Below are 25,181 nucleotides of genomic sequence, written 5' to 3' on the forward strand. Positions count from 1 at the left end.
ACATACCTTCGTGTGTCAATAATGCATAAAATTTGACAGCAAGCAAACTAACGCGTATAAAATATAAATAATAACTATCGTTTATAAGCGAGGTTCGGTAATGCATCAAAATTGTTAGCTTAATAAGTAATAGTTTTATTAGAAGTTTTCTTGACTGTTCTAAAATGAATAAAGCTTAATAAATAATAAAGTTAATTAGCCTATGGCCTTCAACCTCGTTTAGAAGTTTTGATTATTTTCGTACGGGGAAAACTGATTGCTAAGTGCCACATACATACGTGTGTCAATAATGCATAAAATTTGACACCAAGCAAACTAACGCGTATAAAATATAAATAATAACTATCGTTTATAAGCGAGGTTCGGTAATGCATCAAAATCCGTCAGGGTTAGGTGCCACATACATACGTGTGTCAATAATGCATAAAATTTGACACCAAGCAAACTAATGCGTATGAAATATAAATAATAACTATCGTTTAAAAGCGAGGTTCGGCAATGCTTAAAAATTGTTAGAAATATAGCAAAAATATTTTCATAGCAGTTTTCGTGAATCTTTTTTTTAAATAAAGTTTTATGATATTCAGTCTATGGTCTTAAAACTTAGGTCCTTCAATTAACAAGAACTTGAACTAAGTTCGTCCGTTTCTAAGAAAGAAAGACGAGCTCATCACTTAAAAGAAAGACGAGCTCATCACTTGAAAGAAAGACGAGCTCATCAGTTATTAAGAACTTGGTAGTTCCTATTAACTGATCACCTCGTTAAAAATGTGTTCAATGTTTTTATCATAACGTTATGTTGCTTAGAAAAACTCGATTTGAATACATACCACGATTAAGGTATTCAAATGTTATTTCAATGTCAAAATATTAAGGGTTATATAAAAACTTACGTTGTTAAACAAGAAACAAATTTAAAAAGTTTAATAAAACTTACTTATTGCTTTTCTTTCTTGCAAGTTGCCTTTGTTCCTTTTCACTTGTGTAGTCTTTTTCTATAGCTATTAATTTATGATTTAAAAGGTAAAAATCAGAGTTTCACTGAGTTTCACCTAATGAAATCATTTTAAAAATAAGCATCATAATTATGTAGAAACTTCCCTAAAAAAAGAAAAATCAACTTGGTTTTAACATAAGACAATTTTATTAACATATTAACATAATGTAAAATTACGTAAAAGAAGTAGCAATAGATAAATTCTTACGAGTCGAAAAATTTAACTACCTTAACTAAAACATATTTTTCTAACATAATGTTTCCTTTATCTTTGCAATGTTAAGAAATCTATATCGGACCTGCATATGGAATGCCATTTCAAATATTGAATCATATGACCCTAGATCATGTAATAGGATTCTTCTTCAATGAAAATTCTAAATGATCATTTCATTTTACATTTTTTTATTTTAAATTAATCAAATAAGTAAATAAATAAAATAAAACAAAAAGAAGAGGAAAGACAGTTACTTTTGTGGGACCTTCAATAAAATCTGATATTTATAATAAATAAATCTAGGCTAGAAATTATTCTAATAAATAACTCTAGTCAAGGATTAATCTTATAAACAACTCTAGTCTAGTAATTAATGTAATAAATAACTCTACTCTAGTAATTAATGTCATAAATGACTCTAGTCTAGAAACTAATCTAATAGATAACTCTAGTCTAGGATTAATCTAATAAATAAATCTAGTCCTGAAATTAATCAAATAAATAACTCTAGTCTAGTAACTAATCTAATAAATAACTCTAGTCTAGGATAAATCTAATAAATAACTCTAGTCTTGAAATTAATCTAATAACTCTTGTCTTGAAATTAATCCGATAAATAACTCCAGTCTAAGAGATTATCTAATAATTAACTCTCTAAAATTAGAGAACTGAAATTACTAAAACAGTTTATTACAAACTACAAACTATTTTCGCTTATTTAAATGTCATTAAAACACTTTAGGTGAAATCTTTACCCTAGTATAGTTCTGAGTATAAAAAGCTACTTTTTACATTCTTAAAATATTGTTTCTAACTTTATCTTTAATTTTTTTATGTCCTCTTTTTTCCAAAATAGGAAAGTTTTTAATTGCTAGCAACACCTCGTGCAATTGAGGTATCTTTTTCTGTAATAAATGAGCTCGAAAAGCTTTATTAATTGCATCATTTTCCTCCTCAGTCCATGTTTCCCATGTCTTTTTCTATAAATTAATAAACATATTTTAATAAGTTGCAATTTTTAAAAAAGTTTACAAACTTGAAAACTATTTTCATAACACTACATTTAAACCAGTTGTGATAGCAATTAATACCTTTTTAATAGGTTTTAGCATGTCCTGACAGTTATTATTTGGTGTGTACTGTTTTCTTTTTTCTATAGAAACACATTTATCAAATAAAATAAAAAAACAGAGTATTGCAGCATAAAGTGTTTTTAATCCTTAACACTTTAGCCATGTAAAAACAATTGAAAATTTTTATTGTTAAATATTACCATTAACTATTACCTGACTGTTTACCCATTGAAGCACTAACAACATGAGAGTTATTTTAAAACTCTATTATTTTCTTCAAGAACATCATCAATCTTCTTGTTCTTTACAGGATTTTCCATCATCAATAGCTACAAGAACTTTTGCTACTTTGGTCAGCTCTATGGTAGCGTCTTCCTTTCTATACCAATTCATGTGAACATCTTTAGTATGACCAAAATGATTTGTAAGCCATGTTAATTAGGCACTCATGCATATCTAATAGCTGCATCATTGTTGCCAAAAGTTTGCGTGTTCTTGTAGGTGTTATAAGTCTTCAGCTTTGAAGATTTGAAACATTCTTAGTTATGCTTTGAAGAGTATCCCAACCTTTTAAATAAAATTCACTGTATGCAAAAACATAAGGGTTACTATCATGAGCCTCTAGATACAACCTATGTTTTACAATTAACCTTATGGCCTATCATTTCACTGGTAAAAAGTATAGGCACCAAAGCATTTTTACTTTTCCCTTTTTTATTTTTCCCTTCAATATAGCAAACCTGCATACGATCAGCAAGAATTTTTTCTACAGGGTCATCAAGATTGTCAATATCGGTTCGCCTTTTCCATCTTCCATCCTCGACACCTTGCCACTGCAAAAGTTTTAATTTTGATACTTCTCCACCACGTCTAGCGTTAAAAGTTAGTACTCGTGTCAAAGTTAATTTAGCAAGTTGTTTAACATCTTTATTTGAAAAACTAGAAGACTCAATGCGATAAACACAGTCTCTCATTTCATCCAAAATGTGTTTCCTTAAAATCATTATATCACCCTCCAATGGCAGTTCTTCAGGCTGATTAGCTTTATCAGATTCATAAGTTGACCTTGCATTTCCTGCCATAACTTGCCAGTCACTATCATATAACTCTAAAAAGTTTCTTATTTTTTCGATTTTAATATTACAGTTTTCTCTCAAAGCAAGTGCTCTTACAGTAAGTGCTAGATTGCGTAAACAAAATCCTGCCTTTAGAAAAGTATTTGGTTTCCCAATATCTCTAGGGCCATTATATTCAGAAAGAATTTTGACTGCTGAAGTAATAAGATCAAAATTTTCCGGTAACACCAACAAACTTGCAACAGCATTTTCTTGCATATCATTCCTTCGAAATATTTGCAAGATTCGAGCAAGGCAACGCAAAGAATACCTAATATCATGATATCTATCTTTTTGTTTTTTTTGCATCTCAACAGCAGCGTACATTAATAATGAATTGTCATTACGAATAATAAGGTGAAGATCGTCCCGCTTCATTTTTGATAGTATAAGCTCATGCACTTCACCAAACTTCTTATCACCTACAGCAACACCAAGCATAGCTCGACTTGAAGATAAATTTTTATTTGAAGTTATTTCCAAAAATTTTGGTTTACAGTTTTTAGCATGTTTGTAAAGAGTTTTAGCATTAAACATTCCATGACAGTTTATACAAGGTACAAGCTCCATTACTTTGGCTGATGACTCTCTGACAACAAAAAGATTATTTTGATTATCTTTAAGAAGATTTATATTAGCTAGGTAATCCCCTTGCCTGGTAATTAGTTTCCAAGCATGAGACCTTTCTTTACTTCTTAATGGGTGTGATAGAGCTTCCTTAACATCATCTTCTGATTTATGAATATTCATAAAATGCCGAGGAGGATTCCAAACACGTTTTTTACAATATAAACAAAAGTGCATTTTATGACCACTTTTTCTTTTGGAATACCTAAAATTATTTTTAAAATTTTATTCTATTGTAATTACCCTAACATAAATAATTTAAGAGTGAAATGAATTTGAAGTTAATAAATATCTTTATTTTTTTACAACTAAATTATCAATTAAACTATTAACCATTAAATTATTAATCAATTATTAAACTTATAACAATTAAACTGTTAAACAGTTATTAAAAAAACAATAAATTATTTACCAACAGCATCACCCTTACTTTTGCAGACAACTGCTTCAGTTAAATTTTCAATAGAGTTTACAATCTGCTCATAGTTATTTAATTTTGGTGTCATAGAACTGCTAACATCAGAATAGCTACAAGAAGCTTGGCAATCTTGCAGCATGGTGTTTATCTTTGGAATTTCTTTATGGATAGTTAATACACTGACATCACCCCTTTCTATTGAAACATTTGCTTCCTCATTTTCATCACTACTCCCATCACTATTTGAACTTAGGTTGCTTGGTTGATAATCACCATCACTACTGTCATTCTAAAATAAGTTGATTAATGTAAACATAAAATCTTTGAAAAAAAATAAATATATTATAACCTTTAACTTATATACTTACATATGCACAATAAAGTTATTGTTATAAATTAAGAGGATGTAGAAATACATCATACATCAACCTCATCTACATCTTGCTCAACATCAACAAAACTCTAAATAAAGATTAAAAAAAACAATTTTTCATTGAATGAAAATGTAACAAAAATGTAAAATGTAAAATAACATGAAGTATTTACATTGATTGAATGTATTTCTAAGCCACTGTCTTCTTCAGCGCTGGTCTCAGCATTTTCGGTCTGAAATAGATATTGTAATGGAATTATAATTTATAAAAAACTGTTTGATAATAAAACTGGGATGTAATGGATTCATCAGTAACTTGTAAAATTAGGAGATACAAAAATCAAAAAACATACTTCATTTAATGGAGAAGCTGGAGTTTCTATTCTAGCCTAGATATATAAACAATTTAACAGATTTTAGGATTTAAAAAATTTATTCAAATCTATATTCAAAAAAAAAAAGATTTTAATATATTTATAACTTTAACAAATAATATTATTTAAAATTTTACTACTTTTGAAAATTTTCTAGATACCCATAATTTTAATTTGTAGGTAAAAACTTTATTTAGTGTTGAAGTAAGAAACTTCTAAAGTAACAAGAAAAAGTAATATTTATACAACATAAATTTTTTTTTTTTTTATTAATTAAATTCTGAAAACAAATTTATAACAAACTTACATTATTATCAACATGAACATTACCAATTTCTTGGTGTGGCAAAGATTTCTCAATAAGAAACTAAAATTATTATGTTAATATATTTAATCAGAGTCAAACAAATAAACAAAAAAAATTTATCATAATATTTAATTTTGAAATATTTACATCGAATTCACCATCAAAAAACATATTTTCAATATCCTAAAATTATAAATTTAGGCTAAACTTTAAAATGTTATATGTGTTTGAAAATTGTAAAATATCAAAGTTTATACCATAAGTTTATACCATCCTTTTTTAAAGGCATGTAAGAAAAATGAAACAAACATGCATATATATATATATATATATATATATATATATATATATATATATATATATCATTAAATTTCTAAACAAAATTGAATAAATTAAAAACTTTCGCTGAATTTTTATTTGAAAAAACCTCATATACGGCTTGTACAGGGCCTTTAAACTCTTCTGCACACTTAGTTAAATTCTAAAAATATAATTAACAACTATAAATCTATTATACAGACATTTTTATTAAATACAGGTCAAAAATTTTATTTCCCAGTCTGTATTAATAATACATAAAGTCAATTATATATAAATAAGTGTAAATAACTCATTGGTTTATTTAAATATTATTTTGTCTAAATGCTTAAGGTATATTAAAAAAAAAATCATATTCCGTGTTTTTTAGATTTTTTTTAAATTATGCAAACTAATGTAATTGAACTAATTTAAATACTAAGTTAGGTAAACAAACTGGCGTGTTCTGGTCTTCTTCAATACTATTTTTAACATTCTCATCCTGAAATAAAAACATTTTCGTTTATATTTTTATAAACAATTTTATATGAGAAAAAAATTCTAAAGAAAATTAAACAAATTAAAACTGCAACTAAATTTTTTTTTTAAACCTTATCTATGGCAAGTAGAGGGCCTTTAAACTCAGCAGGATATTTAAATAAATTCTAAAATTATAATTAACAACTATATATCTATGATGTAGGCATTCTGATTGTATACAGGTCTTAACTCTTATTACCCAGTCTGTGACAATAAAGTTGATTGTATATAAATAACTGTCAACAATCTATGGATTTGTGTAAATACTTAGGTCGTTAGGAATGTTCATAGAACTCCCCTATAATAATAATTAAAAAAAAAGAGTTTCTTATTAATTTTATTTTAATAAATGTTTAAATAATGTCCATTATTATCTATACAAAGTTGCATCCTCTCAAGCCATTTGTCAAACATTTTTTTATACTCTTCTTTGGGTATACTTTGAAGTAGCTTTGTTGTGCAAGTTTTTTACTTTTGACATCAGTATCATTGTCAAGATTTTTTTTTATCAAGTCAAATAGCCAATAATCGGATGGAGCTAAGTCAGGTGAGTATGTTTGGTGGTGAATTATTGTAATTCCAGCTTGGTTTAGACAATTTGTGATGGTTTGAGTCAAATGAGGTCGAGTGTTATCATGGAGAAATTTGAAATTTTGAGAGCCTGTTTCAGGTCTTTTATTATTTATTTCGCATATAAGAGGTTTTAAACAACTTTTTATATAATATTCGCTAGCAACGGTGTCTTCCTTTTCAACATAACCCAAATGAACAACACTTGTTGTTTTGAAGATGTAGAACATGTTTTTCAGCTGAAATCTGTCGCATCTTACTATAGTTCTTGGACTTTCACCTTCACCGACCCAACTAGCCTTAGCCAACTTGTGTCCAACTTGTCTCAAATAAAACCACAACTTATACCCTGTAATAATATCACAAAGTCTCCATGGGCCGTTTCTGAAAAGGGCTAAATTAGCCTTACATGCTTCAAATCTATTCTTGCGATTTTGATCGATTAACTCGTGGGGTATCCAACACGATGTTAATTTTCTTTTTTTAAGTGCACTGTTAATGATTTTGTTGATTGTAAAACAATTGATTGATGTCAGGGCTTTAATTATATCATGTGTTGCATGCGGATTTTCTTCAATAATGGCTATGGCTCACATACATTTTATACTCTCAGCTGTATACGTGGTTTAAGGGCACCTTGAGCAAGGATTAATCTCTTAGAATCTCTCTACCATCTTTAAATAAAGTAGCCCACTTGGCAACTGTACTATATTTTGGAGCTTGGTCACCATGAGACTAAAACCAATTCATGAGTTATGGCTTGTGCTGAAACCCTAAGCAGAGCATGGGTTTTAATATATCCTCGATATTCAAATTTTTCCATCTTTAATTTTTTATTTTAAACATATATAATAAAATTTAAATAACTTTTTTAATAAACATTCAAATATTTCAACAAGTACCTAAAATGTAATAACTAAACACAGTTTAAAATGATATATAAATATTAAATTATTTCCTGTCTCATTGTATCTTTATAGATAAAGTTCTATGAACTTCTTTAACAACCTAAGTAAAATTTTGCCTAAATGTTCAAGGTATATTGAAAAAAAAAAAGTAATTATATTAATTTAAATACAAAATTAGGTAAACAAACTGGCATATTCTGGTCTTCTTCATTACTATTTTCAACATTATCATCCTGAAATAAAAACATATTTGAGTACATTTTTATAAACAATTTTATCTGAGAAATTTAACTGTTAGTTAACTAAAATGCTGAAAATTTTAGTTGACTTAAAAGTCAATTATCTAATTATGGTGCATTGCATGGCATATAAAGAGAAATACTATATTTTATAAACTAAAATTGGCCAAGACTTAAACTGATTAACTTTTACATTCTTTAAAAATTCTATAAAGTTTAAATCCTTTATAAAAATATTTTAAACCTTCTAATAAAAAAATTATTTCCAAAACTTAAGTTAAAATGCATGTATTTAACATTTATTTAACAAATTATTAAAAAATAAAAAAATAATGATTATCATCATCAAAATAAATCATACCAGCAATTTTAAACTGTTAGCACATTTATTAGATCTATAAAATATAACAATTCATAACACATGTCATAACTTTATGTCGAAGTATTTATGATTAACAATTATTTATATATAATATTTCTTTTTTTTTTATATAGAGAAATGGAAGGAACTATATATAAATTTATATTTAAATTACTCAAATAAAGGCTCCTTTAACATTTCAAATACTTCTTCGTTGCTGGACTCTTTCAATGACATATTCTAAAATTCGAAAGCCACATGACTACAAATAATTAAACATTAAGTAACTTATATATAGCTATAATGAATAATAAACTTATATAGTCATCATTAAACCATCATTAAAAATTTAATTTGAACTATGCTAATTTATCTTAAATTCCATATTTAAATTTTTTAAATTGTTGTGATTAAGTACTTGAAATAAATTAGATACCGTTACCATTGTTAATTCTTTTAATCTACCAATAATCTAAAAAGTTATAATTTATGTAAATCAAAACAAGAAAAATCATTATTTATAAGTGTATATGTATAAAATCATAATTACATATATAGAACCCTTGGAATAAGTAAAACTAATGTTGGCAAAAAATTGCCAACCATAAAATATATATATTTATATATAAATATATATATAAATATATATATATATATATAGATAAATATATACATATATATATATATTTATATATATATATATATATATATATGTATATATTTATATAAATATATATATATATTTATATATAAATATATATATTTATTTATAAATATTTATTTATATATAAATATATATATAATACATATATATATATATACATATATATATATATATATATATATATATATATATATATACATATATATATATATATATATATATATATATATATATATATATATATATATATATACATATATATATGTATGTATATATATATATATATGTATATATATATATATATATATATATATATATATATATCGAATAAGAAAATTGATTCGATATTCTATTAGAAAAAGACAAAAAAAAAAAATGTAACAAATACATACCATTAAAAAAAACAAAGTTAGTTGTTTTTTATCCTGAAATTTCAAAATCTTGAAGTTTCAAAAATATAAAGATACCTGAACACAAGTTAATCGCTCTTCTGGATCATTGCACCATCCTCCAACAATAGTTTCAACAAGATGTCTTGTGTCAGATTCCAAATATATTTTAGAAATAATATTTGTATCTGGTCTTTCCCCTTTTTCAAGAGCTTGAGTTAAAAAAATATCTTTATAAATAGAAAAGTGATTTTGCCATGGTGAGTCTAATCCTGACATAATTTCAAAAATAGATAATGACATGGCATAAACATCTGATTCTTTCGTAACAGTATTAACTGTATAGTTACAAATTTCAGGAGAAAGATAAGCTATTGTTAAACCAACAAATCCAGCTTTTACCTTAGTCTTTGTTGCCATTGTTTCTTTCATTATAGCAAGGTCACAAAAATCAGTAAGTTTTATAACTATGCTACTTAAAGTGCCATGAACTAAAATATTTGCAGGCTTAAAATCATGATGCACAATGTTTAAGTCGTGCAAATATTTTAATCCATTAGCTGCTTGTAAGCAGTAGTCTAACCGTTCCATATAATTAAAATAGCTTTCTTCATTAAACAAATTTAATAATTCTGGCAATGAATGGCATACTGTATTCTCTACTAGTACACAGCAGTAGTCAAACAAAATTGCTAGAGGTCTAATACTAAAGCCAATATACGCAACAATATTTGGATGGTTAAGCTTTTTAAAACGATTAGACATAAGAAACATTTTTGATTTAGGGAATTGATGCTTATAAAGTTTACAAGCAATAACCTTCTTTTTATGAACAAATTTATAAACTTTTGCAAAAGAACCTTCGCCAATAAAAGCGTCTTGAGGCATGTTTAGAGGTAGTTCTACGATAAATTCGTTGTTTTCTTGCTCAATCTGATTTAAGCCTTTGGATTTTAGAAAACTGAAGTTTGCCATTTTTAAAATTAATTAATAATAAAATGTAAGCGCATATAAAACAAACAAAGTAGTAAAAAAAAGCGCAAAACTACCGGTAGCGAAAGAGTAAGATATGTAAGTCATTAAAGTATTTATTTTTATTTATAATTTATGTTTTTCATCGCTAAAATTAAATATATAATGCCTAATAATATTGATAACGAATAAATCTAACAGTTCCTTTAAGGGTTCAATAAAGATGGAATTTGCGAGAATTATGTGTAACTGTAAAAAATACTAACACCAACTTATCAGATCAATTTAGTTCAGACCACTGTGTGGATATAGAAACAATAATGATGCAAAATAAGTTAAAAAAAAAATCAAACCACTTGAATGAGCCGATAAAAAAAAAAGAGCCGATAAAGAGTCGCGTAAAGAAGTACGCGGTTCGGTAAGTTGGTAATAGTTCTTCCATACATACATACATACATACATACATACATACATACATACATACATACATACATACATACATACATACATACATACATACATACATACATACATACATACATACATACATACATACATACATACATACATACATACATACATACATACATACATACATACATACATACACATACTTGTTTTGAATATAACGCTTTAACTAAATAAAAATAATATAATATGAAATTAATAAGTATAAATATGGGTTTATACAAAATATAAGTTGAATACGGAAAACTAACAAAAAGGAATTTTTTTTAATATAATAAACCTATATTATAATTTTTTAGTTTTTTTTTTATTATTTAAGTTTTTAGTATTTCTTTTTAAAAAAATTTTTAATCCATACGTTTATTTTCATATATATAGTTTAACATTCTATTTTATAGCCTAGTAAAATTTGTTTAGAATATGAATATACTGTCAAATTTTGTTAACAAGTTGTTAAAACAAAAAAAAGAGAAAAAACAAAAAGAAAAAGATCATTCTTCTTTTGTTACATTACGAAAAGAGCAGTCAGTAACTTTCAAACTAACAATGAATGGCGTTGCAGTTAAACCACCTGTACAAATACCGGAATCCATTTCGATTCGTGATGTTTTAAATAACTGCAACATTGCTACAGCTCTAAAAGGTGAGCTTCTCATGTCTACAGAGCCACCGGTGCAACCAATTTATGCAGCATTAGGAAACAGTTTAATCGGAGCCTTATATGACGCTTACAAAAATCACTACGCTATTTCTATTCGCCCTGATGATGTCTGGCTAACAATTATTATTGAACTAACAGAATACGTTGACAACCACGCTGAAGAGATGCGCCATTGTTTTGTAACCAATGAAGAAAAAAAAACACTGACTGTTATTGATGAATCTTATAGCCATACCGTTGACCATTGGGCCGGTTTGATCAAAAAAATGTCAAATTTAATTGATAAAAATACTAAAGCCAACGTGCGTGATTTTATTGAACCTCAGTTCACAACAACTACGCCCAATGACAGTCTAATTGGGCGAGTTGCGCTTATGGGCGCTATGAAAAACTATTTTGAATACGAATTTAACTTAGTATGTGGCATACCTCAGGTAACTTTAATGGGAACCATTGAAGACTGGGAAAAACTAAAAGTAAAAATCATTGAACTTGGTAATAAATTTGCTGAAAATCAGCCGCAGCTAGGTTGGTGGAGTAACATTTTAGTTCCCATAGCAAATAAATTCATCAGCAGTTATAATGGAAAACGCAATGAAAATTTTTGGCAAAGTTGTATTGATTTCCATAATGTAAGAGATATTTCATCCTGTCTTTTTGAACTTCCAATGAAGAGGCCAAATAAAAAAAATTCTAGTTACTTTACTGGATGGGCTCTAGCATTTTCGCCATTTATTAAAGGACAATGGCGTTTAGATAACCCCAGGAATATTTTAAAATCAGGTTTTTATGGCAAAGTTTCTCCTACATATACTAAAACCAGCGCAGTTCAAGTTGACTTTAAAGTAAAGGAAAATGGGTTCACATATTATTTTTATGCCGGTAGTATTGTCAACACATACCAAAAAGATACAAACACTATTCGACCCAACTTTGATTTTGCCATGTTTAAGGTTCCAGAAGACGGACTTGATAGTTCATATAAACACAAAATTGATGATGAAAATAACTAAATTAGAAAAAAAAAGTTATTTAAAAAAAATTTCAAAATAGTTTATAATTGCAAATTTATTTCAAACATAATTTTTGAATAAATTGTTTATAGTTGTATTTTTATAATTAAATTGTATAATTCATGCTTCACATAAGTTATGATAAAGATAAGGAATTATTCATGCTTCAGATAAGAGTCTTTCAGACTTAGTGCAAACTCCAAATTCAAGTACGCCATTGTTAAATTTTATAAAATTTATTGCAGAAGTTTAAAAAAATAAACAGCTGTTTCAAACGAGTGGATTTTCTAACAAGTTTTTTTTTTCTAAAAAATCGTTATGGCTAATGATACAATAGACTTTAAAACGCTGCACAGTGACTCAGAATAATCAAAAAACGGCAAAAATTAAATAAAATTTGACATAAATTGTAAATAAATAATGTTATATATCAAAATAATATTTTTTGGGTCTAAGATTTCAAATTTGTTGATAAATTTTTTTTTATATGCGCAGCTTCGACGCGTATAATGCGCGTATACGCGCGTTAAAGGTGACTACGTGTACAAAAAAAAAATTTTTTAGTTTCAGAATCTTCAAGACAAATACATTATCTTGATATATTACTCTACTTGATATTTAAAAAAAAATGGTTTTTAAAGGATGTTGATACATAGAGAAAAAAAACTATATTTTGCTACATTTGTTTTATTATTTACATTACAATTAATTTAATAACTTCGTCTGGTGACGGTTTACCTCGATAGCTCTTAAGTTTTCTAAAAGATATGCTTGATACTTTTGGATCTGACCTTACTAGAAGGTAGTGCATCTGATTCATCATTGTGTTTAACCTTGATATTTTTGTCGTGTGCTTAAGTCTAGAACTTCTTATCTGTTTATTTAAACTCTCCAATGCATCTTCCGAATATACACCTATTGGCAAATGAAATTATGTGATATAGAAGAACTATGCAGAAGCAGTTTATGTGCAGTAAGAGGCATAACATACCTGTCGTACAAACTCACTATACGTTTAGCTGTTTCAGTGCAGTATTAATCTAATTCATTGATATTAATAGGATATCCACAAGATATGGTTATGAGAATATTATGCAATCTTTCAATTATATCACAATCAACTTTAGTAATTTCAGGAAAAACTTCACTATTTTTAAATGCTCTTCTGGCAGTATTGCCGTCATTGGTATTTCCAGACCCGGCTTAACCGTTTTCTGAAGAGTACCTAAATCTCTCTTTTTTTAAGTCTACAGATAATTTTTCCTCAATTATTTTTGGCTTATACTTTTTAATTCAATTTTATTACTCAAATGAAGAATAAATTCCGAGCATTTATCCAGCAATGCAAAGTTGAAATTCCGACCCCAAGGCTGACTCATTCTCAGTTTTTGCTTTTAATGAATCAATATTGTTCATTTCGTTGGGTTTAGCATTGCACACATTGCAGGATTGAGTGGATTTTGTCTCTGTAAGTGCGTTAACTACTTTATTATCAAACATTGTAAGATCAACTCTATAGCTGATATTAAAGGTAACCTTTTTTCCTGCAATATCAAAAACTTTGCAAAACGTCTTTAAGGTATTTATTTGATTTTTTAGATCTGACTCTTCTTCTCTGGATAAAATTGGACTCTCTTTTTTATATTGTAGATGAAGAGGTCTGCAAAAGTGACAACTTAAAGGATTTCCATTTTTCCAAATTTCGCCATCTTCTACTTTGAGCAATAGAGGCACAAAAGCTGTACTAAAAAGAATTTCTTCACTTTTAAGTTCTATACTTGTGTTGCTTGTCTCGTATTTCTGTTTATAAATACTTTGGCTTGATAAAATTGGGCTCTCAACTTTATATTTAAGGAAATAATAAAGTTGTTCAGTTAAGCTTTTTCAAACATGTTGTTCTTATCGAATAATAAATCGCTCTTTAAAATTGTCAATAAATATTTTAATAAACTTTTAAATAGTATTTAATGACAAAAGCACGTTTTTTAAAACTAGATTTAATATTTATGATTTAAAAACTATATTAGAGCAAGTAAAATTAAAATTTAAGTTGCCGTCATTTTCATTTGTTTTGAATGTAATAAAATACGTTCAAAAATGGCGGAAGACAAAGTTTTTAAGTGTTTAACAACATTTGTATTTCTTTTATAACTTCCAATACCGCAGGAGACCGCAGTAATCCCTTTATATTTTAAAAGTAGAAATGTTAATTAACTAGAAAACATATATATATTTTTGGAACTCGGTGGAACATTTTTTTAGCTGATATATAAACCACAAAAATACAATTACTTGCTACCTTTTTTTTTTAAAAAAGTCTTTAAACTTAAACAAAAAAATCAGACCTTTTTTTTCTTTTTCGTAAATTTGAAATATATAGAGCCAATAATATTATCTTCAAAATCAATATACACTTTTATTTAAATTAAAACCACTCAATTTTAGTTAAATAAAAATCTCACATTTTTCAGATTTCTTTGAAAATAATATCAAATTTTTTCACTTCTTTTTACTATAAAATATATTATAAAAGTTTTCTTAAAAAACTAATTATACTTTTGAAAAAAAATTTATTTCAATTTCATATTATTTAAAAAAAAGCACTTAATTTATAGAAAAGTTGTGAAGGGTTTATTACCATTTTTTTTGTTGTTTTGAGTCACTGTGCGCTGCATTTGAATATCTTTGAAATTAATAATAAATCTTTACCACACAATCATTAACCCTTTACCACACAATCACACAAACATGACGACTTTAGCTTAAACATCAGAAATATCAGAAGTTTACTTATTAATATAGACAAATTTAAAAACTTTATCCTTGAATGCAATCATACTTTCATTATGATCTACCTTATAGAGACTTGGTGCTCTGACGAAGCTGCAGAAACAAATTCTGAAATCCAAATTCTAAACTATAAAATATTTTCTAAAGAACGATCAGTTAACAAAACAGGAGGATGAATAGTGAATTATATACGGAATGATCTAAACATTAAGATAAGAAATGATCTTTCAAACTCTGATTAGGATAGTTTGGTCCTCACAATGAAAGTTATTAACACTGCCTCTAAGAACTACTTAGTTTCTACGTGCTACAAACCACCTGATACTTGTAAACTTTCGAATTATTTGAAGCATATAGTTACAAAGAATAGAGAACAGAAAAAGTTATTCATTATTAGAGATATAAACATAAATATTTTAATGTACAACGAGCATGCGATTACTAAAAATTTCTTTGTCGACATGTTTCCATCTAATATCTTCCCCAATATCAACAAACATACCAGGGTAACTTCCAAATCTATTACTATAATAATAAATAAGAAATATGTCACACTTGCACTTTGCTACATCAAACAGCTTGTCCAGATAAGAGTTAAACTTGGAATGGTCTCAGTGTGACACCTGAAGTTAATAATACCTGTAGCTTTTTTCTATAATCTAATTTTTTTTCCCATAAAATAATTTATTTATACCGACTTTGTCCGTCGCAATGGGAATTTTTATGATTCACTTTCAACCATTGTGTTTTCACTTTAAAGAAAAACTTTTTGCATGTTTCTTTAAGTTTTGCATTTGCTTTACAGATATCTTTTTAGAAGAAGACTGTATTTAATAACATCTCTTAATGTTGGTAACTCAAGTTCTAAAAAATTCACTTGCAAAACCAATTATAACTCTTAATTTGCGACTTTGACTATTTTACGCGTTCGTTCAGCCATTAAAAAAGAACTCAAAGTTCACACTAGTTTATAAACAATATTTGTTGTAAACTTAACGTGTCAACTCAAATGAAGCATTCAAATACATCGTCTTATAAATGATATTTTTGTATATAATCTGAATTTTTTACTAACATATTTAGTCTAGAATTTGCTTAAATCTGTATTGTTGTTAACGATCTTCTTATACTCTTTTTTCTCCAATTTTGTTTAACCAATTGCTTTTAGTCATTTTTTATATGAAATTTTTTGATATTGTTGGACTAACTTTACTGCTCTTCTTTGCTCTTCATTTGTATTTTTTTTAACACATTAATATCCCTTTGTAAACAAGGCTTCCATGCAGGTATAGCAAATTCATAAAATGGTCCCACAAATGTCGTTTATAGTGAGTTCATATTTCCTTGTCAAAGTATGTAAAAGTACATTTAACTAGACCAAAAGTTTTTTACAATTTTGTCATTGAAGACACTTGATAACTCCATTTTAGATTGGATTAACTTATAACATCTAAATCTCTTTGACTTATTGTTGTATCTAACATATGCTCTTTGCCGTCATAAATCATAATATAAATCATTTGAGGATTCTTTTTACCTAAATGCATAAGTTTGCACTTTTCAATCTTCGACTTGTCATTGATGTTATTCTGCAAATTGCTTTATAACATTTTTATAACTTTGATTAGTTTACTGTCATCTGCAATTTTCAATTTGAATTAACAATTGATGGTAGATTGTTTACAAATATCAAAAATAAAAAGGAAACAAGTACAGAGCCCTGAGACACATCACTGAAAATCTTAAGCCACTGTGACACATATCATCCATAACAACTCTTTGCCTGATTTCTTTTAAAATAGACCATATTTAGTGTTGCAGTACACTCTTGATACCCTAAGCTTTACACTTTTTCAACAGTCGTTTACGTAGATATTTTTGATTCGGTGGATCCAGACTACATAGGTTAAGAAAATATTAGAATGATATTCTAAAAGTTTAATTAATAAATTTTTATGATTTAAACCCTTAGATTGTCCCTTCCACCTCCCTTTCTCCGTACTTTACTAAATAGTTTGGGTCAACCAAGTCAGCGCCCCAAAACTGAAAATCCCCCCATTTCTAACTTCCTGGATAACTATGAAAATGCGTCATATATTGCATATTGCGTCATATATTACAACTTTTTTTATTCTAATTTTTTTGGTGCACCATAATAAATTCACAAAAAAAATTTCTTTTTTAAATATCTGAGTATGAAGTATGGGGGTGGGGGTTACTATTCGATTAACCCTTCATGCCCTATAGATCTGTCTTTGGGTTTAAAAACAGCTCCTCTTGAGATTCACTTTGCAAATCTAGTTTTGCGGAAAATTTATCTATTATATTATCTATGCATATATATTTGTTGATACTAATTTAAATTCTTTCCCAATCAAACTCTGTTTCTCATGCAAACTGCAAATATCATTGGTAGTTTTTTTTATGTTTATTTGGTCAATGTCTAAAGCATTGCGAGCTCAAATCAAATTTAACTCACAAATCTGTTTTAGTTGCTTTATTAATAGAGGGAAATATCAGAAAAAACTTGAAACGTATTTTATTATATTTTGGCACTATTTTCATATGCCTAGGTTACGCTTGTTCTAAAATTATAAAAAAAGAAAATAAAATTATAAAAAAAGCTCAAAAAGCTTTAGTATTTTAGTTTTATTTTTTTTTAAACTTTAAAACTATATATGTATATAAACTGTATGTGTAAAACTATATATATTTAAGCTATAACTTCTTCTCTTTGTATGAAATTATCGATAAAATCAATTTCTTTCTTTAACAAAATATCTGTATTTTTAAAGCTTTAGAATATTGAACTTCTAAAGATTGCAGCTCTCGCTAGATAGGGGAAATTGAAGTAAAGAGACGTGAGCTTTCAAGTTAAATGATCTTTTGCGGTGTCCATGATAAAGCCGTAATATCTTCTTGTTGTATCTTATTAACTAAAAAAAAAGACAACAAAAAAAAAACGAGTATAAGTAAAAAAAATATTGCTCTTTTTAAAAACAATATGGGGTAAGGTAAGCTATTTTAGAATTGTATCAAAAATTTTGGCTTTGTTCCAGCACTACCTGGAGCAATCATATCATTTTAAATTTGTGTAGAAAGTAACTTGTATTTTAGATTCGATGCCAGCTCTAGCTAGATAGGCAACATTAGTAAAAAAGGGAGCATGAACCCTCTGGTCGAATGCTCTTCCATGTTCTGTGATGCGAGTGTAACTTCTTTTTGGAGCACCTAAATAACTATGTACATACATATATATTTGTACTATACCTTTCATTTACATATTGAGAAAAAGATTTAAAGTTTTAGGTTTTTGATAATTTGAAACATGAGCCTTTCATACATTTTTATAACTTTTTTTTTTTTCTTTTGAATTTAAAACTGCCCCTCGTGTGTTTGTTAAATATAGGAAGTTAGCAGTAGTTAATTAAAAAAAAACAACCTCGTTTATCTTTCAGAATGAACTGACTCATAAAAAATTGGCATAGCGAGCTTAACAATTTGTTTTTCTTTAACTGGATGTAAACCAATTGAAGAAAGTTTGTCTGCTTTCATATAGCAGGTACTAAGTAATTTTTTTTATTAACTTGATGAAATAACTGCTAAAAACCGTCTGTAGCTTCAAAATTAATTGTATCCTGAAATTTTTTTTTTTCGCATTTATTTCTGTGCTCCCAAAAGTCCTTACGGTCTTATCACCGAGCACCGCAAGGTATCAAAGTCAAATGTTGGAAAAATAAACCTCTTTGTATTACACTATTTCTTATGTTTTTAAAATAATGTACAATATGAATTAAGGTCTCAATTTTATTTTGTAGAACTTTACTTTTTAATATGATATTTACTATGATATTTACGCAAAATATAAAAGTATTTTCAAAAAGATATAAAAGAAGTTCTTCAATTTTCGTCATCGGCCAATTTCCAAAAAATTTTTTCAACAAATGATATAGATCTATATCGTTAATTGTTAAAGCATTTGTTGAAAAAAGTTTCTGGAGATGAAAGAAAAAACGAAAAAAAAGAAAAATGAAGTATCTTATTCAGGAGTTGCGGTTTTTGTTGTGCGATAGTAAACATTCGAGCAATGGCGGATACAAAGGTTTGGTGGGGTGGGGGGTGGGAGGGGGAAAGAGGGTTAACTACTCCTCCCCCTTCCTCCCCTAAGAAATATCACAATATTATTGAAAAATTTGTAAAAGAAATAACAAAATACAAAAAATTATTCTGAAGATAACCATTTACATTTTTTTTTGCAAAACTAAAACTATTTCAATGCACTACAAAAAACATCTATTGTTGCATTTAAAAATTTTTACGATATCGACGAAAAGCGATGAAAGTTTCTAAACATTTTTACGTCATCATCATTCATTCATTCTATTATATAATTAGGTAACAATAAAAAACATCGTTCTATTTAGAAAAATTTTAAAACTGTTTTTAAAAACTTTCGAAAAAAATAAATATAGATTTAGTTTCAATAATAAATTTTTTTTTTTTTTTAATTTAATTTTAATTTGTAGTATAATTTATATGCCGTATTTGGTAGTTAAAATTTCAATAAAAAAGTACTTATTTTTCAACAATTGAAGTTGTAACACTTCAATCCATATTACATTTTTATACACTTCAAGTTTATTTAAAATAAGATTCAAAGAGTTTTTTTTTAATAGTAACTGAATGAATTTCTTATGAATTAATTTCTTATCTAGAAAACAAAATTGTGTTTAATACTATTTTAAATAAATGACAAATGATTTTTACTATTTTAAATGAAATTATTTTTATTAGTTGCAATGACCAACAGGGTAAAGAGAACAAGCTCCTTAGATGACAATTTTGTCAAAAGAATTGAAATTCTACTAATATATGACCATGCTGGTCCTATCGTTTTGCCTAAACCTTCGGTGTCATCATCCGAACGATTTAATGGTGCATTTATTGACGACGCTGAAAATAATCAAGTTACAATGAAACTTAGTTCTTTATATCCAGAACCTGGACTCGGTGTGGAAGCTGCTATTTTTACAAGTAAAACAAACGCAGAAATTAATAAAGAAGATTCAATACCCGCGACAGATAATAGCTATTTGCATATAGACATTGGGGCATTTTTAATACGCCAGGTAACTGAACAAGATAAATACCAAATATTGAAATGCAATTGGTTTCCTGGTCCAAATTACAAATATCCATATATGAATGTTAATTGTAAGAATGTTAATTGCTTTTTATCCGAGAAACATATACATAAACTTCCGCGGATAATAAATTCAGAATACCTTTATGGAATTTTTTGTAAGGATTGCTTTCATTTTGCAAAAGTTGAGGGAATACACGGTCAAGTGTAATTACTTAAGCTAGTTACTTTACATTTAAAAGTTATTCAAAGCTTTTGAGTAAGGATGGAGAGTTACAATTACATTATTGCAATGCGTATTACAAAGTTGCAATGTTGGCAGCATCAGATTTCATCTGAACATATTAATGTCCTTCTACAAATGAACGCAATTTAGTTAACGAAGGAAGACTTAAACAGGCTAAAGAAAATTGAAAATGATTAAAGCTTATAATTGAATGTATAAAATTTCTTGGTCGACAGAACATTGTTCTGCGAGGTCATCGCGATGATGGGCAGATCTTTGAAACAGATCAAAACTCTTCAGTAATTAATGATTGCAATCTTCGGGAATTGCTTTGCTTTCGAGTGAGCGCTGGGGACAATATTTTAAAAAACCAATTAATTAACTGTAGTTCTAAAGCAACATAAATAAGTAAAATTATTCAAATTTAAATATTTGAACTATGCGTTTAACATATTCAGGACTTAATTAAAACAAGAATTTTCAAAGGAAAATTTTATAGCGTTATATTTAATAAAACAACGGATACCAGTTATAGTTCTCAAATGGCAGTCGTATTACGATATATTGATGTTAACACCTGTGAAATGTGTGAAGATTTTATTGGTTTTGTAAACTGCCATATTGAAAGTTATTCTGATTTTATTTATGAATCTATATTAACTGGAGAATCGCTAGCACACACAGTTGCAAACACATGAACAAATTTTGGCTTTAATTTAAAGGATTGTGTTGGTATAGATGTTAGGTGAAAATAACGGAGCAGTCACGAAATTACAGAAGATCCTACCAAACGCAATAAAAATTCCACGTTACAACTATGCTTTAAACTTATCAATTTCCAAATGTTTGTCTGTGCGAGCTGTAAGAAATACAAAAAAGAAGTAATATCATTTTTTAAAGCTTCGCCGAAGCGAAATAACGTTCTAAAATATATAAATAAGGGAATGCTTACAAGCTTATGCGAAACAAGATGGATTGAATTTCTGTGTTAAGTTTTAAATCTTGTTTAATAAATATAGTAGAAACACTTGATTTGATATCTCAGTTAAATGAACGGGATTCTTCAACAAAGGCCGCATTACTAAAAAAAATGCAATATCTGAGCCCTTATTTGTAATAACACTTTGTTCATTAACCAATGTGTTAAATACCACAGTGTCTTTATGTGAGGCTCTTCAAAAAAAATTATTGTATAAGAAATATGCCAAAACTATTCTTAAACATACTATAAAGATATTAAATACAAAACGACAGAATGAAGAAAACTTTAATGCTATATTTATGACTGCATCAAAGTTACTAGAATACCTAGGTTTAAAAATCAAGATTCCACGAATTACAGGAAAACAAACTAATCCCTCAAACCTCAATACCATGATACTCTATTTTACTAAAGAATCAATGTTTATTTACCATTACTTGATAGCAACTTCTAGATTTTCAGTTTAGATTTTCTGATGAAACCTTGAACTTGTTTGAATTAAATACAGCAACCCTAGAAATTTATTAAATAAAAAAAGACAGAGTTAACAGCATCCATAACTAATATACTGAGTTTTATAAAAGGGTTGCCCAACATAAACACTGTTGATGAGAATGTCCAATTAATGAAAGTTTTTCAGAATTCGAATTTTGGGATCTAACACGGAAAAACGCTATCAAAAAGCAACAATACCTACCTGAATGTGCGCCGGAAGCTGGTGATGGTAATGTCTGCCCTTTACCTAAATGTATTTTGCAACTGCTTTGCACCCTTCCTGTTAGCGTTGCTTCGGGAGAACGGAGTTTCTCGGTTTTAAAAAGTCTTAAAACTTGGTTTAGATTCAATATAGGACAAGAACAAATAAATAGCTTGGCTATGATGCATATCCATAGAGGTTGCATCATAAATGTCGAAAAATTTTTTAATAAAGACTTTTATAAATTTTAGTTTGTAAAATTTATAAAAGTCTTTATTAAAAAAAATAATATACTAAAGATATTATTTTGTCTTTTTTTGCACATAACAGACAGGGCCAGATTTACTTATAGGCAGACAAGACTGCAGCCTGTGCACCATGCACAGGCTGCAGTCTTGTCTGCCTTGTTTAGCGAGTTTGATTTTTAAATAGGGTATCGTGGAAAAAAATTGTTGTATTTAGGAGTGTTTAGGGCCCTTAAAATTTTTTCTGCCTAAATCCGCCCTTTATTACAGACTAAGTATTTATTTTCAACGTTTGATTTTTTAAAAGATATTTGTATTCAGATACAATCAATGTATTTATTAGCAAACTTTTCCGAAAATATTCTAAATAATCAAATAAAAAAGTGGTTTATCTAAAAAAAAAAAAGCACATTTTTGTTTGTTGGTCAATTTACCCCCCTATGACAATGACCTGGATCCGCCACTGCATTCGAGTGTTTACTATCACACAACAAAAACAACAACTCCTGAATAAGATTCTTCGTTCTCAATTTTTTCATAAGTATACCACCATTTTATTGAACACTATTTTGAAGGTACGTTTCATTTATCAACAAAACTGAATCTGTACTTACTTTTTCTTCTTTTAGTAAATCTTTTAATGTTTAAACTCTACCTTGAATTAATGCTTTTAAATACAAAAATAAAAGAAAAGAAAATTGCTCTAAAAAAATAAGTTATCTAAAGTAGGCTATATATTTAAAAGTATATTGTGGTATACAATATACCTATAAGTATTTCCAAGCATTATTTTTGTATTATTGTAATATATGAAAAAGTTAGTGCGAAGACTAAGTTATTACTATATCTCTCTACCATGCCATCTGTGTACACTTATTGTCTTCAACGAATTATGGGGAAAGAAGTATTGAATTTCTTTTATGTATATATGTGTGCATGTATATATGTAGGTATGTATGTATGTATGTATGTATGTATGTATGTATGTATGTATGTATGTATGTATGTATGTATGTATGTATGTATGTATGTATGTATGTATGTATGTATGTATGTATGTGTGTATGTATATATGTATGTATGTATATATGTATGTATGTATGTATGCATTTATGTATGTATGTATGTATGTATGTATGTATGTATGTATGTATGTATGTATGTATGTATGTATGTATGTATGAATGTATGTATGTATGTGTGTATGTATATATGTATGTATGTATGTATGTATGTATGTATGTATGTATGTATGTATGTATGTATGTATGTATGTATGTATGTATGTACATATGTATGTAACTCAAAAAATCTTTATTTATCAATTATTTGTCACGAGCCTTAGTGCTAAGGAATTCTCTTTTGTCTATTTTGTGTTCTCCTTATTTATGTTGCAGTTTACCCATTGCTCTACAGTTTTTTTATGTCCAAAAAGTTTCCATTGACGTAGATTTTTTTTGCAATTTAGTTGATTTTGTTTTACCTAGTTAGGCTTTTTAAATATATTTTACAAAGTAATTAATAGTTTTAATGTTTACCTCTTTGTACTTTTTTTATTAGTTTTTTTACATTTTAGCTTAATAATCTTCTATTTCTTAACTCATTAATTAATAAGTAGCCTGCAATATTTTATAGAATACAAAAGACACAAAACTAATTCAAAATGCATTGCAAAACGATGTTGCACAAAAAATTAATTAATCACAGTTTACTAATTTGCTTAGAAATTTTTGTAAAACTAGACAAGATTTAAACTATTTCAATAATATTCTATGGATTAAATTCAAACGCTATAACTTACAACTAGTTCTATAAATTCAATTTGGTAGACTAAGTTGTGAATTACTTTTTTCTATAAATTCAATTCGGAGGACTCGCTTCCACAATTTGTGGCATACTTTTTTAATTAACTCAAAAATAGAATATAGAAAGCTATAGCGACAGTAAAAAATAATTACGTTAAGTTCTGGGTATTAAGCTTGGTATAAATCTAAACAAAATAACAAGTTTTTAAGGAGAAAGTCTTAACTTAATAAACTCATATTTATGTTACATATCAAAATTATATATTCCAACAACAACTCTTTTTTTTTAAGTTTTTTTTTAAAAGTAAAAGTTTATTAGTTTACTCAAAAAATAAAGCTATTCATTATTTATCTTGTTTATAAGATATCTTACTTACAATTATATTATAATATCTTATAATATAAGAACAAATAAGAACAAATAAATAGATATCTTACTTATAATTGAGACACCTGTTGCAACAATTCTGCTTTCGGACTTTGAAATAGAACGATAGTACGATGCAGTTTAGAAGCGAGTTTTTTTGACGTAAAAATGAGGACACAATTACCATCTTTCAATATGCTGCTCTTAAATAGTTTAAATTTGCTTAAGAAGGTTTATTTTGTGCAACTATTTTGTCAAAATTATTATTTGAAACTATTTTTGGAAGATGTTATTTCCTTTTTTTTCATATATAAGGCTATATGATGGGTGCTAAAGAATTTGT

The 25,181-nt window shown here is 27.4% G+C and overlaps 3 protein-coding genes and 1 long non-coding RNA gene across 4 annotated transcripts; 1 reads left to right on the plus strand and 3 right to left on the minus strand.

Moving 5' to 3' along the window:
• Nucleotides 1–2,002: 2,002 nt before the first annotated feature.
• Nucleotides 2,003–4,206, minus strand: LOC136074116 (uncharacterized). Its single transcript, XM_065786417.1, has 2 exons — nucleotides 2,938–4,206; nucleotides 2,003–2,194 (listed from the first exon to the last, which is right to left on the minus strand). The coding sequence occupies exons 1-2, from the start codon at nucleotides 4,204–4,206 to the stop codon at nucleotides 2,003–2,005; spliced, it is 1,461 nt and encodes a 486-aa protein (XP_065642489.1).
• A 250-nt stretch (nucleotides 4,207–4,456) lies between these two features.
• LOC136074787 (uncharacterized) lies at nucleotides 4,457–5,569 on the minus strand. The gene is made up of 6 exons (XR_010635437.1): nucleotides 5,502–5,569; nucleotides 5,356–5,409; nucleotides 5,174–5,209; nucleotides 4,994–5,053; nucleotides 4,816–4,909; nucleotides 4,457–4,736 (listed from the first exon to the last, which is right to left on the minus strand). It is a non-coding gene; the product is annotated as an uncharacterized LOC136074787 (long non-coding RNA).
• Nucleotides 5,570–5,594: 25 nt separating this feature from the next.
• On the minus strand, nucleotides 5,595–10,444 carry LOC136074117 (uncharacterized). Its single transcript, XM_065786418.1, has 11 exons — nucleotides 9,548–10,444; nucleotides 8,835–8,888; nucleotides 8,592–8,656; nucleotides 8,417–8,450; nucleotides 7,987–8,049; nucleotides 7,580–7,643; nucleotides 6,779–7,491; nucleotides 6,410–6,463; nucleotides 6,238–6,300; nucleotides 5,929–5,982; nucleotides 5,595–5,684 (listed from the first exon to the last, which is right to left on the minus strand). The coding sequence occupies exons 1-11, from the start codon at nucleotides 10,442–10,444 to the stop codon at nucleotides 5,595–5,597; spliced, it is 2,151 nt and encodes a 716-aa protein (XP_065642490.1).
• Nucleotides 10,445–11,311: 867 nt separating this feature from the next.
• On the plus strand, nucleotides 11,312–12,686 carry LOC105849841 (uncharacterized). Its single transcript, XM_065787430.1, has one exon. It carries the CDS (start codon nucleotides 11,330–11,332, stop codon nucleotides 12,581–12,583), a length of 1,254 nt encoding a protein of 417 aa, XP_065643502.1. The 5' UTR covers nucleotides 11,312–11,329; the 3' UTR covers nucleotides 12,584–12,686.
• Nucleotides 12,687–25,181: the final 12,495 nt, after the last annotated feature.

This window comes from Hydra vulgaris, chromosome 01, assembly GCF_038396675.1.
Source record: "Hydra vulgaris chromosome 01, alternate assembly HydraT2T_AEP".
Taxonomy (NCBI): domain Eukaryota; kingdom Metazoa; phylum Cnidaria; class Hydrozoa; order Anthoathecata; family Hydridae; genus Hydra; species Hydra vulgaris.

Coding starts and splice junctions, on each gene's coding strand:
- LOC105849841 (XM_065787430.1), top strand. CDS start 11,330: ATGAATATACTGTCAAATTTTGTTAACAAGTTGTTAAAACAAAAAAAA.
- LOC136074117 (XM_065786418.1), bottom strand. CDS start 10,444: ATGGCAAACTTCAGTTTTCTAAAATCCAAAGGCTTAAATCAGATTGAG. Junction 8,050..8,416: donor CTAACAGTTTAAAATTGCTG/GTATGATTTATT, acceptor TTTTTATTTCAG/GATGATAATGTTGAAAATAG. Junction 6,301..6,409: donor CTCTACTTGCCATAGATAAG/GTTTAAAAAAAA, acceptor TTTTTATTTCAG/GATGAGAATGTTAAAAATAG.
- LOC136074116 (XM_065786417.1), bottom strand. CDS start 4,206: ATGCACTTTTGTTTATATTGTAAAAAACGTGTTTGGAATCCTCCTCGG. Junction 2,195..2,937: donor GTGAAATGATAGGCCATAAG/GTTAATTGTAAA, acceptor ATTAATTTATAG/AAAAAGACATGGGAAACATG.